The sequence below is a fragment of the Astatotilapia calliptera genome, chromosome 3 (genome assembly GCF_900246225.1).
Source record: "Astatotilapia calliptera chromosome 3, fAstCal1.2, whole genome shotgun sequence".
NCBI classification, from domain to species: Eukaryota; Metazoa; Chordata; class Actinopteri; order Cichliformes; family Cichlidae; genus Astatotilapia; species Astatotilapia calliptera.
The window spans coordinates 20192354-20206939 of NC_039304.1; the positions used below are offsets into that span (position 1 = coordinate 20192354).

At 38.7% G+C, this 14586-nt stretch overlaps 1 protein-coding gene across 1 annotated transcript in view; it reads left to right on the forward strand.

Moving 5' to 3' along the window:
- Nucleotides 1–3405: 3405 nt before the first annotated feature.
- LOC113013484 (obscurin-like) overlaps nucleotides 3406–14586 on the forward strand; it is a gene marked incomplete at its 5' end in the record, with an annotated part of 99147 nt that continues 87966 nt past the window's right edge. The window contains 12 exons of the mRNA XM_026154421.1: nucleotide 3406; nucleotides 3437–3643; nucleotides 4570–4833; nucleotides 8147–8452; nucleotides 9451–9708; nucleotides 10266–10511; nucleotides 11719–11838; nucleotides 11998–12013; nucleotides 12093–12184; nucleotides 12412–12459; nucleotides 13231–13246; nucleotides 13839–13930. Of these exons, the coding sequence (XP_026010206.1) occupies nucleotide 3406; nucleotides 3437–3643; nucleotides 4570–4833; nucleotides 8147–8452; nucleotides 9451–9708; nucleotides 10266–10511; nucleotides 11719–11838; nucleotides 11998–12013; nucleotides 12093–12184; nucleotides 12412–12459; nucleotides 13231–13246; nucleotides 13839–13930 (1666 nt within the window). The remainder of the gene's footprint in view (nucleotides 3407–3436; nucleotides 3644–4569; nucleotides 4834–8146; nucleotides 8453–9450; nucleotides 9709–10265; nucleotides 10512–11718; nucleotides 11839–11997; nucleotides 12014–12092; nucleotides 12185–12411; nucleotides 12460–13230; nucleotides 13247–13838; nucleotides 13931–14586) is intronic.

Sequence of the window (14586 nt, forward strand, 5' to 3'; positions counted from 1 at the left end):
CCGTCTGCTCCTTGCTATCTAAAATATAACAGGACACTGGCGTAAATTCTCGACTGTCTCATACTTATGTTTAATCAGGTTTCTGTTTGACGTTTAGTCAGCTGTGTAAAAACCAAGGAGGAGGGGGATTAATAAAGTTTTATTTTATCTAATCTAATCTAATAACTTTAATCTCAGCCAAACCGATTTACTCACGAACAAACAAAACACTGAAAAAAGCCCAACAATAACATTTTTAGGTTGTCTAAGTGAATTATATATTACGTTTAACCCGAGTAGCGAAAGTCCGCGATGATCTGAAAATGATGTGCCAGGAGTTGTGCCGTTCTCGGCCGCATCAGTAACCCTCGAGCTCCTGGCTAGCTGTCGAGCTGGTGGGTAGCAGACGTCTCCGAAAACATCGAAGCACTTTGGCAAATATGCGATATCTTGATTAACCAAGCAGATATTTGATGTTTACACAACTACTTTCACGCCTGAAAATATGTTAAAAGTTTATTTTGTGACCCAGAAAGATTAGTAAGAGTAATTTTAAAACTTAGTAGCGGCCGCCATTGCTGGAAACTGGAGTTTGGCTGGGCCGCGCTATGAATTCTGGGATATGGTGGGCCACGAAGGACACGCCCGACCCATCCTTCAAATTCGGGGAAAAGGAGGACGCATTTGTCGGCTGCATTCGGAGCAGTCTACGAATTTGAACAGCCTTCGGCGCGTCGCTGTGACGTAATCGGTCTACAAATGCGGCCTCAGGAGGATGCAGCCCATGAATTTGGACACGACCAGAGTCAGTCTGATCCTGCTCTCCTTATATGTCCTTAGTATTGGACATGTAATGGAGACACATGGTGCATCTTCTTATTTTGCATATGCTGATGACACAAAGATATGCTGTACTTAGACCATGTGACCCTGGCATGTTGAGTTCTCTTAATGACTGATGACTTTGAGGCTCAAACTGAATGTGAGCTAATGTCCTCCAGCTAAACTCGGACAAAGCTTTAAATGTTGTCACTGAATCTCCTCGGCTGAACACACGCTGAACACATGCTGCCATCAGCTGCTGCTCTGCTGGAAAATTTCAAGGCAATAACAAAAAAAGTAGAATTCGAAGAAACCTACATTTCAGACTCATATGACATCAGAAATGCATCTCTTTATCTCTTTAAGTAATAATCAACATGTCAGAACATTTTGTATTGCAAGTCATATTTACAACACGATGCAAAAATATTATTCCCATTAACCAGAGCAAAAAAGGCAGGACAGCGTTAAATTTGTATTTCTATAAGCCTGCTCATGATATATTTTTAACAGCTCCTCCTAAGCCCACTGTGACCCTGCAGCCATCCTGGGCTCAGATATACAGCGGTGAGACAGTCACTGTCAGATGTGAGATTCAGGGAGGTGAAGGAGCTCAGTGGACGTATGAATGGAGGCAAGACCGGTCAAACATACATGAAAAATCCAAGGAATACAGAATTATCAAAGCTACTGAGTCTGACAGTGGAGGATACACCTGCATAGGAAGAAGGGGAAATTTCTACACACAGTGGAGTGACATCATCTCATTATCTGTATCATGTAAGTTGATCACATGACAGGATATTTTAATGTTAATTTATTTCACACATTTTATACAAAATAACAACAAAAGTAGTGTAAATTAATTTTTAATGTAACAGTAATCATTCACAAAAATATATATTCAGTAAATTTGATGAAAAATGAAAAACAGATGTAATGATCCCAGTTTCTTCACCTCAGTTGTTGCACATGTGGAGTTTGCATCACTGCAGCTCAGTGTCATGATGCAGATCTTTTCTTTTAGCATTTTTCTTTTTCTAATTCCTCAAAGTTTCCATTTGACTACAATTTGGCCTCATTTTAGGAGAGACTGCTCTGCTACATTAGCCTTTCTCTAACTGCTGGTATGTTTACTCATAGCAGCAGTGTTTTTTTTTTACTTTATTTATCTTTACACTTTCCAAATTAAACATCACGAGTTTTGGGCAAAATAAGAAATTAATTTTACTCTGAATGAAGATTATTTTCTGTAAAACTGAACTCAGATAAATGTTTTTACAAAGGTTTTGTGTAGTTTTGACTTTGTTGCTACATGAAGACTTTTTTTTTCACCATTTATGAACTAATAATCACTTTATGAGAGCAGAGCAGCCTCCAGCTTTGAATCCATTGCTGGAAGTTTAACAGCATTGTTAGCAAACAAGAGCTAACTGACTGCTCATGGATTATATGTTCATAAATGTCTACATATGTAAATATGAAGATGTAGAAACAAGTAAATTGTTAAATATGAAAAGATCAGTAAATTACCTGGTTTAATTTATTTATTTAAAAAAAAAAAGAACCTTTTGATTTTCAAGCCAAGTATCAGTCTGCTAATGATATATTTTTTTTTTGAACAGCTCCTCCTAAGCCCACTGTGACCCTGCAGCCATCCTGGACTCAGATATACAGCGGTGAGACAGTCACTGTCAGATGTGAGATTCATGGAGGTGAAGGAGCTCAGTGGACGTATGAATGGAGACCAGCCAAGTTAAACACACCTCCAACATCCAGAGAATACACAATCAGCAGAGCTACTAAGTCTGACAGTGGACAATACAGCTGCCGGGGTAAAAGAAGCTCCTCCTGGACAAAGTGGAGTGATGTCACCAAATTAACTGTATCATGTAAGTTGGACATATTCAGTAGGTTTGATGAAAAATGAAATACAAACGTAATGATCCCAGTTTCTTCACCTCAGTTGTTGCACATGTGGAGTTTTCATCACTGCAGCTCAGTGTCATGATGCAGTTCTTTTCTTTTAGCATTTAGCAAGTTTCGATTTGACTACAATTTGGCCTCATTTTAGGAGAGACTGCTCTGCTACGTTAGCCTTTCTCTAACTGCTGGTATGTTTACTCATAGCAGCAGTTTTTTTTTTTTAAACTTTATTTATCTTTAATTTGCCAAATTAAACATAATGAGTTTGGGGCAAAATAAGAATGTAATTTTTTTCCAGTCTAGTTTCGGTCAATATTTGACTATAAAAATTGTTTATGCAATGTAAAATCTGAGAAACTGAAGTTGTTTACATGATATTGTGTGTTTTTGTGTTGATGTTCAGTGTCACAGTTTAGATTTGTGCACACCTGGTTGTTTTCAGTCACTCTGCTGGCAGAGTCTAAATATCAGCAAATTACCAGGTTTAATCTGTTTGTTTTAATTAACATTTTTAATGTTGATTTTCAGTCAAATTGACACTGCGATGAAAAAAAATGTGATTACCACGAACAAGAGCAATAAAACCAAGAAAGCTTTAATGATCATTTCATATTTCTATAAGTCTGATGATGTTATTTTTTATGAACAGCTCCTCCTAAGCCCACTGTGACCCTGCAGCCATCCTGGACTCAGATATACAGCGGTGATACAGTCACTGTCAGATGTGAGATTCAGGGAGGTGAAGGAGCTCAGTGGACGTATGAATGGAGACGAGGCCAGTCAAACATACCTGAAACGTCCAATGAATACAGAATCAACAGTGTTACTGAGTCTGATGGTGGAGGATACAGCTGCCGGTCCACAAGAAGCTCTTCCTGGACAGAGTGGAGTAATAGCACCCCATTGAGAGTAATAAGTAAGTTGGACATATTTCACATATTTTAATTTATACTGCACAATGTTTCATCAACTCAACCAAACACTTTGTCTTTCAACAGCACTGTAGGTTTATTTTGTTGTTTCGGATAAAAAGCAGTTTAAAATATCTTTAAATGTCATTATAAAATATTTAATAATCGCTCAGTGAAACATCTGAAAAAGATTTTGTTAGTTTGATGAAAAAAAATCAGTCCAAATGTAATAATCCCAGTCGCTCCCATCTTGACCTCATGGCTGCACATGTGGAGTTTATCACTGCAGATCAGTTACTTCCTTTGTTTTTAGCATTTTTACATTAATTCCTCGACGTTTCAGGTTTGGCTACAATATAACCTCATTTTATTAGAGACTGTTCTGCTACATTACAGGTTCCACTTAGATTCTTTCATGTAATTGTTGTTCATGGAATCAATTAATTTTTTTAAATAAATGAAAAATAAAGGTTCTGATGAGGTCATCATGTGAAACTGGTACAGTTTAGTTCATGGAAAATCAGTCAGAGCCACAAGAACCTGTTTGTTATACAATAACTACAAGTGTGACACACTCCAATGTCCCAAATCAGCAACTGCACCAGTTTCACATGATGACCTCATCACAACTTTTAGAAAATGTTTCTCACATGATGATTTCTTCCAGTCTTCTTAATCTGCTGTCAACTCATGAAAAATAATCTGTAACTTTTGGAATCTGAACAAAAGATGATAACTGTGCAAAGTAAATACTGCACACTTTGTAAAAAATGTTGTGTTACAGTTTGAAATTGTTACGATGTGACTTTGTTTTAAAGTTTCAACTGTTTGTCTGTGAATCATTTGCTTTGCAGTGACTCTACTCTTATGTTATAAAAAGCCATGTTTTTATGTTTCTCTCCTTCTAACTGGATTATTCTTATGTGAACAGCTCCCACTAAGCCCACTGTGACCCTGCAGCCATCCTGGACTCCGATATACAGCGGTGAGACAGTCACTGTCAGATGTGAGATTCGGGGAGGTGAAGGAGCTCAGTGGACGTATGAATGGAGACGAGGCCAGAAAAACATACGTGGAACATCCAGTGAATACAGAATCACAGTTACTGAATCTGATGGTGAAGGATACAGCTGCCGGGGCAGAAGGGACTATTTGTTAACAGAGTGGAGTGATATCATCAGACTGACTGTATTAAGTAAGTTTCATCCACATCATCTGCCATCAAAATAAGTGAAATCACTTGTTTTGCAGCTTTGTAGCTGTTTCTTTTGTGCTGTTAAGTAAAATATTTTTCTTTTATTCTGATAACAAAAAACTGTAAAAAGCAGCTTTTTATGCACATTCAAGAGAACAAAACATACCAGAGTAACTTCTCTGCTGTGCAGCTCTAATACATGAAGTGCAGAACAAATGCTGAACCTGTTTCAGCTGCTCCACCACATCCACTAAGAACAACAGTAACATCCAATATTTTCTCTTCTGCATTCGTCTTATTTTTATTTTTTACCTGTTGCACCAACATATGATGCAGTTACTTCAGTTGTTTTTAACATGTTACCTCTTTTAAATTAATCTTAGAGGCTTTAGTTAAAGAGTCTGCTCTCATCAGAAACACACACTGCATCTTTTTCACTTAATGAACTCTGAACTGCAGACAACAATATGGCCTCATTTTCATGCGGCCATACTTTCATGCATTGCTTTGTGGGTACCCGTGGCAACAAAATCAAAACACTGCATCAAGCACTAGTATTTCCAGCACCGGTAATCGTTAATTCTGCGGTTTTAATCCCTACTTGCATTTTATTTGCCCCAAAAACAGTTATGTACAAAACGACAGACAACACGGCAGGTCCGTACAAAGACAGACTTGACGAAAAGGCAAAAAAAAAAAAAAAAGGACGAGGAAAAAAATCAAAGGAGTAAAAGGGTCAGACCCATACGAGCATACAGAGTGAAGTAAGGACGTTAGCGTGCTGCCCAACTTTCATCACGCACATTTTATTATTATATGGTCCTAAGTGTTAGTGCATACACTCACAGGATGTTTATTAACTTCAGATCCCTGCAACAAGCCCAGGTCCAGTTTACTTTGGTGATTTGGACTATTCCATTTCACAGCTGTTGTTAAATTATTTTCCTTTATCTCCTGTACAGGCAAACGCAAACTATTTGTTGTTTCAGGTTGTAGTATTACACAACATTTTTGGATCTAATAGAAAAAAAATGAGTGTTTCGTAATTCATTCAATTTGTCTTTATTTATGACTGGCATTATTGTTTCATTCTATTATAGAATCTTACAAGAAAGATGCAAAATTGTATTCCATCATGCTTTATTAGCTGCTTCGCTGACAAACAAATCAACAATGCAAAAAAAGAAAAAAACAACATACTGGAAAACAGTTATTCATCACTTGATTGCTTCAATACAACCCTTGGGCAGTTCTTACTGGCCAATAACAATACATATATTATACATTTTAGTGCAAATCAAGTGAACCATGAAAAGTGTCTCATGCAAGCACATTAGCCCAGGGAGCACATGTGGGTATGCTAGCATACTTCTCACAGGGCTAACACAGCTAAGAAATCCTTAACAGCTTCTGCAATCACATTTCCAACAAAACATCATATCCTGACCGATTTTAGAACTTTGAAACCGGACTGTGAATCAAAATTCAATTTGCATAATTCGAGACTCACCAGGATATTCTTCACACAATACATTAACTCTGTAGCTCAACAGGATTGAAAGTTCCACAACAGCTTTGTGCATCTACAAAACAAAATCACTGCTCAAAACAAAGTTTCATGGAGCTCTTTTACCCATTAAACACAGTGCAATATACAGAGATGTACCTTGCTCTGCGCAGTCAATATGGAGCACATATAATGCACACCGTAGAGCAGCGCTGAGGTGCATTCACGGTACATAGGAAAACTTATACTTAACAAAAAGTAAAACTTAAAAAAAATTCCATTTACAATAAAAATAACCATGGGTTACATAGACATTTACAGATAACTAGGACCAGAGTCTTTGTTCTCACCAGCAGTATACCTAGCTGCCCTAAAATAACAGATCAGGGTGAACTTTGAACTTGTTTTTGGGAAACAGAAGGCACGGAAATATACAAACAGTTTCCAGTTTACATTAATTTATGCATCCAAAAACCAGAGTAAAATAAATAAAAGTAAAACAATAATATAAATAAATGTCTCTCTCTCTGTCCAGTTCAAGTTAGTTTGACTCTTATCTGTGTTAACTACAAGTTAACCTGTGTTAGCGCCTTCAGGGTTAACCAGCTTTCTTTCAGCTGCTCTTCAAACTCTGATCAATATGAGTCGACTCAGTTTACTCACTAGACCTGCAGAGTGGCTGTTTAGGAATAATCAGTAACAGAGTGAGTTACCAGCACAACACCAACACAATGAATGGAATTACAACACTGAAAGCACAAAATCAGCTGTCCACAGATTTACAGAGAAACCTTTCACAGTCACAGTCTGGTGTGGAATCAGTTCTTGGATTAAATCCTCTGTGTGTCGCAGTAACAGAGTTTATGGTGGAGTCGTGTCACAGTTCAGAAGTGTGAGTCAGTTTCTCTGGAATATCAGTTGATCCATCAGGAATCCAGGGGTTTTGTTAAGGTCTTAAGGTCGGGGGTTCTAATCCACTGAACGGCTACCCTGAGGTACTCCTGAGCAAGGTACCATCCCTACACACTGCTCCCTGGGCGGCCAGTGGCTGCTAACTGCTTCACTGAGTGAATGGGTTAAATGCAGAGAGGAGTTTCCCCATGGGGATCAATAAAGTATACATTATTATTAGGAACAGAAGATTTCAGTGGAAGTTCAGATCTCCTAGAGGTGGATCATTAAGGTTCAGCAGTATCAGGTTTCAACGCCAAGATCTGCACTCGACTAATTAACCTGGCCTGTTGTGCAACATAAACACTGAAGTCTTATTCCAGCATTCCTAACAGCTCAGCTGGAAATCACATCCAAACTGCTCCCTGTAATGTCAGCGTGCTTATTAATGTGGCCTAAAGACATCTGTGCACATCGACAGGAAAGGTCAGCTTCCACAGCAAAAGAATATAAAACAACCTTACTAGGTCTCATCTTAGCTATCAGAGGCTTCAACATCAGATTTAGTAAAGAACAAGCACATAGCATGCTAACTGACACCAAAGACAACCAACTGTGACTCACCAAATCCTCATTTAAACTGCATCAAACAGATTTTATCCACCAGGACTGAAGTTGGACACCATCACTGTCAAAGACTGGAAGTAAAAATGCATCTGTTTATAACTTGCTCTCTTGTTGAATCTCTTCCCCTCACTCAGGTTTCTCCTGCTTGCTGTCATATTTTCTTTAAGCTGTTTGAACACTTTGTAAAATGTGTTTCTGTTCATATAGACTGAGATTATTATTCTTTGTATAAACTGAGCTCACTGTTCAGAGACTGTACTACACGTTCACTGAGAGAAAATCTTTGTTGAACAGATAAACCCCGTCCTGTCCTCACTGTGTCTCCATCATGGCTGAGTCCTGGAGCCTCAGTAACTCTGAACTGTGAGGTTGAACATCCGTCTGCAGGATGGAGCTTCTACTGGTATAAAGCTGTTCCTGATCTATCAGAGAAATCCTCCAGTTATGAGCTGCTACCTGATGGCAGTGGGACTGCACAGGACTCCTACATCATTCATGGACAGACACACACAGCAGGATATGTGTGCAGAGCTGGAAGAGGAGACCCAGAGTATCACACTGATCACAGTCAACCAAAGTTTGTCTGGTCTGCAGGTCAGTTTGTTTCTCTGTCCTTTCAATGAGCTCATGTTAGGTCATCATTTTTATTCAACAACATTTAGACCATTAAAATCTCATCTCCATGACAACCATTTATGCCTGTGTACATTAAAACTCCCCAAAAGAAGAACTGAACTGAATGTTTTCCTTTCTCTCTGTGATCAAACCAAACTGAATTTCTTCGTTTCCTTTTCTTATTTTTCAGTTTATATTTAATGTGATAACATGAAAAACAAAAGACATCTATGAGATTTTAAATGTTTTGATATTTAAACTCGTGTTTCTGTTTGTACTGATTATTTTTACTTGGTGCACAGACAGGATTTACACAGTTAAGACTCTTTGTTTAGTGCTCAGGTAGGTGTTCAGATAAAAAAAGTCAAATATAGTTAATAAAGAAACAAAGATGTCAGCAGGCAGGTTAACAGCTCTGACAAATACAAGACAAACACTGACTACAGATGGACGCTAGAAGAAGACGTCACAAATAACAGCTGCTGTTATTGTTCATTTAAAATATACTTCAAAGGTTTTTAGTTTTGGTCCTGCTGCTGCAAAATATCTCACTGTAGAAGGAATCTGTGAAACAGACAATATCACAGAATTATGACAGAAACATTACAGCAAATGACTGAAGTGTGTTCAGAGTGATCTGTATCAGGTGGATGATGCTGAGAGTGATGACTCAAAGCTCATGATGTCACATGACGTGTACCAAGCTCTACATGAGCTGCCAGCAGATAAAGCATGTGGGTTAGATCATCTTAAACATGTCAGTATTCGGCTCCTTTGTTTTCCATTGATTTGACTGTCTGTGTGATTCAGGGCTTGTTGTCAGACTCAGTGTTGTCTCACCAAATAAACACTTTATCATATTGAACTATTAAATTTGATTTTCAAAACAAAAGCTTCAAACAAACAAATATTTTCACTGTGATATTTTGAATCCTAACATCTGTGAGCTTTGTCTCTTCACTGCATGTTGTTTCCAGATGTTCATTCAGCAGCGTCTCTCACAGTGAGTCCTGACAGAGTGCAACACTTCACTTCTGACTCTGTCTCACTGACCTGTGAGGGAAACTTCACTGAGTGGAGAGTGAGGAAGTTCTCTGAGGACGGCCGACTCTCTGACTGTAGGAGAATGACTGGATCCACATGTGACATCAACACATCAAAGTCAGATACTGGAGTGTACTGGTGTGAGTCTGGATCAGGAGAGTTCAGCAGTGCAGTCAACATCACTGTACAGAGTATGTTATTATACATTTACTTCTTGGATCTGAGTGATTTAGACGTCACATGAACATTTGTCCCAGCTTTGCTGTATGTGAAGTAATTCTATGTGGCAACACAAACAAAAATGAGAATTTCAGACAATTTCAGGCAACGAAGCATCAAAATATTCTTGGATGTTGGTCTAATTTCTCTTCATCCGTTCATAATCCAGTTTGTCATAATTTGCCAACAGTATTTTTTATTTTCTCTGTCAGAATAAAACTCAACAAAGCTCAACATCTCTGTCGTCACATTAGATGAACCTTTAATATCTCAATAGAGAGAAATTTGGGAAACACGTCATGCAAAATAACACAAACATAGAAACATTTACAATTTCGCCTTCAACCATTCAATAATGTCACCGTCAATAATTTGACTCCTGCAGGAAACATCCCAACTATATTTCCAGTCCTCATAATCACTCAGAAAACCAGGTCTGCATGTAGATCATGAGACACGACTCACAGCTTTTTCTAAAGGTTTGCACCAGCTGGTCTGACTGAAACAATTGTGTGTGATTGTGTCACAGATGATGATGGTCCTATCCTGGTGAGTCCTGTTCATCCTGTGACTGAGGGAGCTTCTGTTAGTCTGAGCTGCAGTTTGAAAACACAAAAAATACTTTCCAATGTGTTTTTCTATCACAATGACAAACTTATTCAAAATGATCCCCGAGGGGAGCTGAAGATCTCTGCAGTGTCAAAGTCTGATGAAGGTTTCTACAAGTGTCAGTACTCAGGAAGAGAGTCAGCACAGAGCTGGATGTCAGTTAAAGGTGAGCAGGATCAAAACAGTGTGTCTTTCTGTAAATGAGTTTCATGACTGAGAAATAACATCATATTATCTCTTTTAATGTTTGAAGCCACCTGGATCTATTTAGTCAGAACTTTATAAAACTATTATATAATATCTCTATATTGTCAGGTTTAATATCGGTGAGTTTCAGGACTCATGTGTGGGACTCAGGTGAAAACAGCAGAGGAAGTAATGAGTGAAAGTTTCTTTATCAAACAGGATAATTCATTTAACACAACAGATTGTGAGCTTTGACTCAGTCAACAAGAACAAAACATAAATGAACTTAAAATTAATGAGCGAGTCCTACAAAAACATCTTAACTGAGGTGAGAGAGACAGGCCAGAGGAGCGGACATAACAGCGTGAGGGCGGCAGATCTGTGGGAGAGGAGAGAGCAGTTAGGGCAGGAAATCTGAGGGAATGTGACAAGACAGAGAGTGTTCATAAAGTGGCTGCAACAATGCCTTACTTGGAGTCCAGACTAGCTGGGGGTAAAGGATAAAGCAGAGGTCTGTGGAAACTGCTGAACGATGGGCAGGCAGGCAAGTGAGGAAGAGGCTCTGAGGGGGGCAGCAGTGGTGGTGAATAGGGGGGTAATGATCCAAGGTGGCAGGCGTCTGACTGGAGGTGAATGATGGCATGAAAACGAATCTTGAAGCAGGAAGAAACTGAAACAAGGGGAAAATCTGTTAGCATACAAACCTTATTTTCCTAGAAAGGATCCCAGCAGACCTGCCTGGTTACCTCACTGACGAGCTGCAGTCATGTTAACTATCCATTAACATTTGGCTTACAGCCACTGAGGTCTTCAAGGTCAACTTTATGACTAAAAAGAAATCCTTATAACACAGAAACTATGATTCTTACAAAGGTGCTGTGTATTGTCAACATATAGAAAATACTGTATAAAGATTTAAATTATAATTTGTTTGACCTCTGACCTCACTTTTACATTTCACATCTGCCCTTGTTGTCATGTTGAAACAAATCTGCCTTTGGACTTATTTTTACTGAACTACAAACTTCTCACAGTACAAATAAAACAAAATAAATACACTGAAAATACAATATTGTTCCCTTAAAAGCAAATACTGTCAACAGAGTGAGCTGCCTTAGCAGAGATTTGTGCTCTCAGAGTTCTTCTTTTACACTTTATTAATAATTAATTATTGTTTGTTGTTGCAGTAACTGTGTCAGGAGCTGACAGCTCTTCATCTCCTGTGTGGTTGATGGTTGGACTGGTTTGTGGAGTCTCTCTCATTATTATTCTCCTGCTCTTGTTGTATCGCTGCAGACAGTCCAAGTGTAAGAGCCTCTTCTTTTCATGCTGTATTAGAGAGTTTATTTACTACACACACTTTAATTATTCACACATATACATGTATTCTGATCTCATGACACAAAATATCAGTGGAAAAATTTATACATGACAAACATGTGTAATAACATTTGTCTCTTTCACAGATTCCTGCTTCACCAGGTTGGTAAAATACTTTTTATTATTATTTGAAACAAACATCAGTTACTTTTGAGTTTATTGTGTTTATTTCCTGTTTCAGGTCGATCCAGTCTGAGAGTCACAGTCCGGGCTCCTCCACAAATCATGGAGTCAACCAGAATGAAACTCATGAGTACGGCTCTCTTCAACATGGTCAGCATTGAAAAACAGTCTTTATTATCATTATTAATATTTACTTTTATTAAACCTCCATTAACACAAACATTATCAGGTTCAGTTTGTGTTCAGCAGTTTTTCAAAGAACATTTAAAGATCTTACAGTCCTGGTTTTGACTCACACAGTGTTTCTGTGTTTGCTCTGATCTTTAGTGTAACTGTAATAAAATGATTAATGTGAGCCTGGCTTGTTTTTTCTTTAGGTACTGCTGACGTCTATGAATCAGTCACACAAGTGACAAACAGAAATGGTACAGTATATGTGCTGGAAAGCACAGAGCAGTTAGAGATGAATCTTGTTTTTGATTTAATGAAACTAATTTAATGTGATATGTTTTTACAAACCTGTAAATAAAATATGAACATTTCACTAATAGATAGTTTTACAGAGATTATTTACTACATTCACTTTAAATATTCAAACATTCATTCTGATCTGATGACACAAAATATCAGTGAAACATTTAAACATAATAATTGTAATTGAAAGAATCTGAACAGTCTGATGAAGAAGACCAGCTCTGTTCTGGGACGTCGTCATGACCCAGTGGAGGTAGTCAGTGACAGGATGGTGGCTCAGCTGTCACCCCTGTTAGATAACACCTCCCACCCCACGCAGGTCACTCTGACAGCACTGAGCAGCTCCTGCAGTGACAGGCTGCTGCACCCACAGTGTGAAGGAGAGATTTAGGAGATCTTTCCTTCCAGCTGCTGTCAGACTCTACAACATACATCATCATGTGAAAGCACACATGCACACACTGGTGTCTGTAAATATCTCAATGTGCAATACTCTATACCTGCTGCTACTAACATCCATCGACTACACGATGAAATGCTTCCATTTGCAGCTGGTACAACAGAATTGAAATTCTCTACTTTTTGTGGTGTGCATTATTATTCATACTTTGTGATATATTATATTATTTAGTTTAGTCAGTTTTTGTTCTTACTGTCTTTTAGCCACTGTGACCGCTTGGTTTCCTCTGAGATTAATAAAGTATTCTTATCTTATCTTACAGATTCCTGCTTCACCAGGTTGGTAAAATACTTTTTATTATTATTTTAAACAAACATCAGTTGCTTTTGAATTTATTGTTGTCACGTCTGCCGTGGCAGATGAGTGGAGGTTGAGAATTAGGACCTAAGATGCAGGCAGCTGAGATGCAAATGAGTTTTATTCATAAAGAGGTGAAACAAACAGAAACAGCAAAGGCAAAATGATGATGCAGGGAGACACTGGGGACGACACAGAATGATGCAGGGAAAGAACACAGACGAACCAGCAACAAACACACGAGGACACACACTATAAATACACACAGAGGGAAACGTGGAATAGCAAACAGGAGGCAGACACAGCTGAACCAAATTGAACTGACGAGACAGGGGAAAACATAAACTGAACACACTAACAGAAGACATGGATCTTCACAATAAAACAGGAAATGCACAGAGACTCTAAGTGCAGACTCTAAACAGAGGAAACACAGAAACCAAACTCTAGGAACTAAGAAGTCTAAACCCCAGTACACAAACAGAACAAACACAATATCATAATAATGAAAAACACAAACCGTTGGGTCAAAAGACCGAGGACCATGACAATTGTGTTTATTTCCTGTTTTAGGTCGATCCAGTCTGAGAGTCACAGTCCGGGCTCCTCCACAAATCATGGAGTCAACCAGAATGAAACTCATGTGTACGGCTCTCTTCAACATGGTCAGTATTTAAAACAATCTTTATCATCATTATTAATATTGACTTTTAGTGGGGAAAGGCTAATTGATCAATCTAAATTGCCCATAGGTGTGAATGTGGGAGTGAATGTGAGCACGAATGGTTGTCTGTCCCTGTGTGTGAGCCCTGCGACAGACTGGCGACCTGTCCAGGGATAGCTCAGTAGGTAGAGTGGTGGCCCCATGATCGGAAGGTCGGGGGTTCAACTCCACTGAACGGCTACCCTGAGGTACCCCTGAGCAAGGTACCGTCCCTACACACTGCTCCCCGGGTGCTGCATTGGTGGCTGCCCACTGCTTCACTGGGTGAATGGGTTAAATGCAGAGGAACGATTTCCCTATGGGGACTAACACATACACACACATTAAGGATGTAGCCTGCCTCTCGACCTATGACAGCTGGGATAGACTCCAGCGCCCCTGAAAAGGATAAGCAGAAGCGAATGGATGGATGGATACTGACTTTTATTAAACCTCCATTAACACAAACATTTATCAGGTTCAGTTTGTGTTCAGCAGTTTTTTAAAGAACATTTAAAGATCTTACAGTCCTGGTTTTGACTCACACAGTGTTTCTGTGTTTGCTCTGATCTTTAGTGTAACTGTAATAAAATGATTAATGTGAGCCTGGCTTGTTTT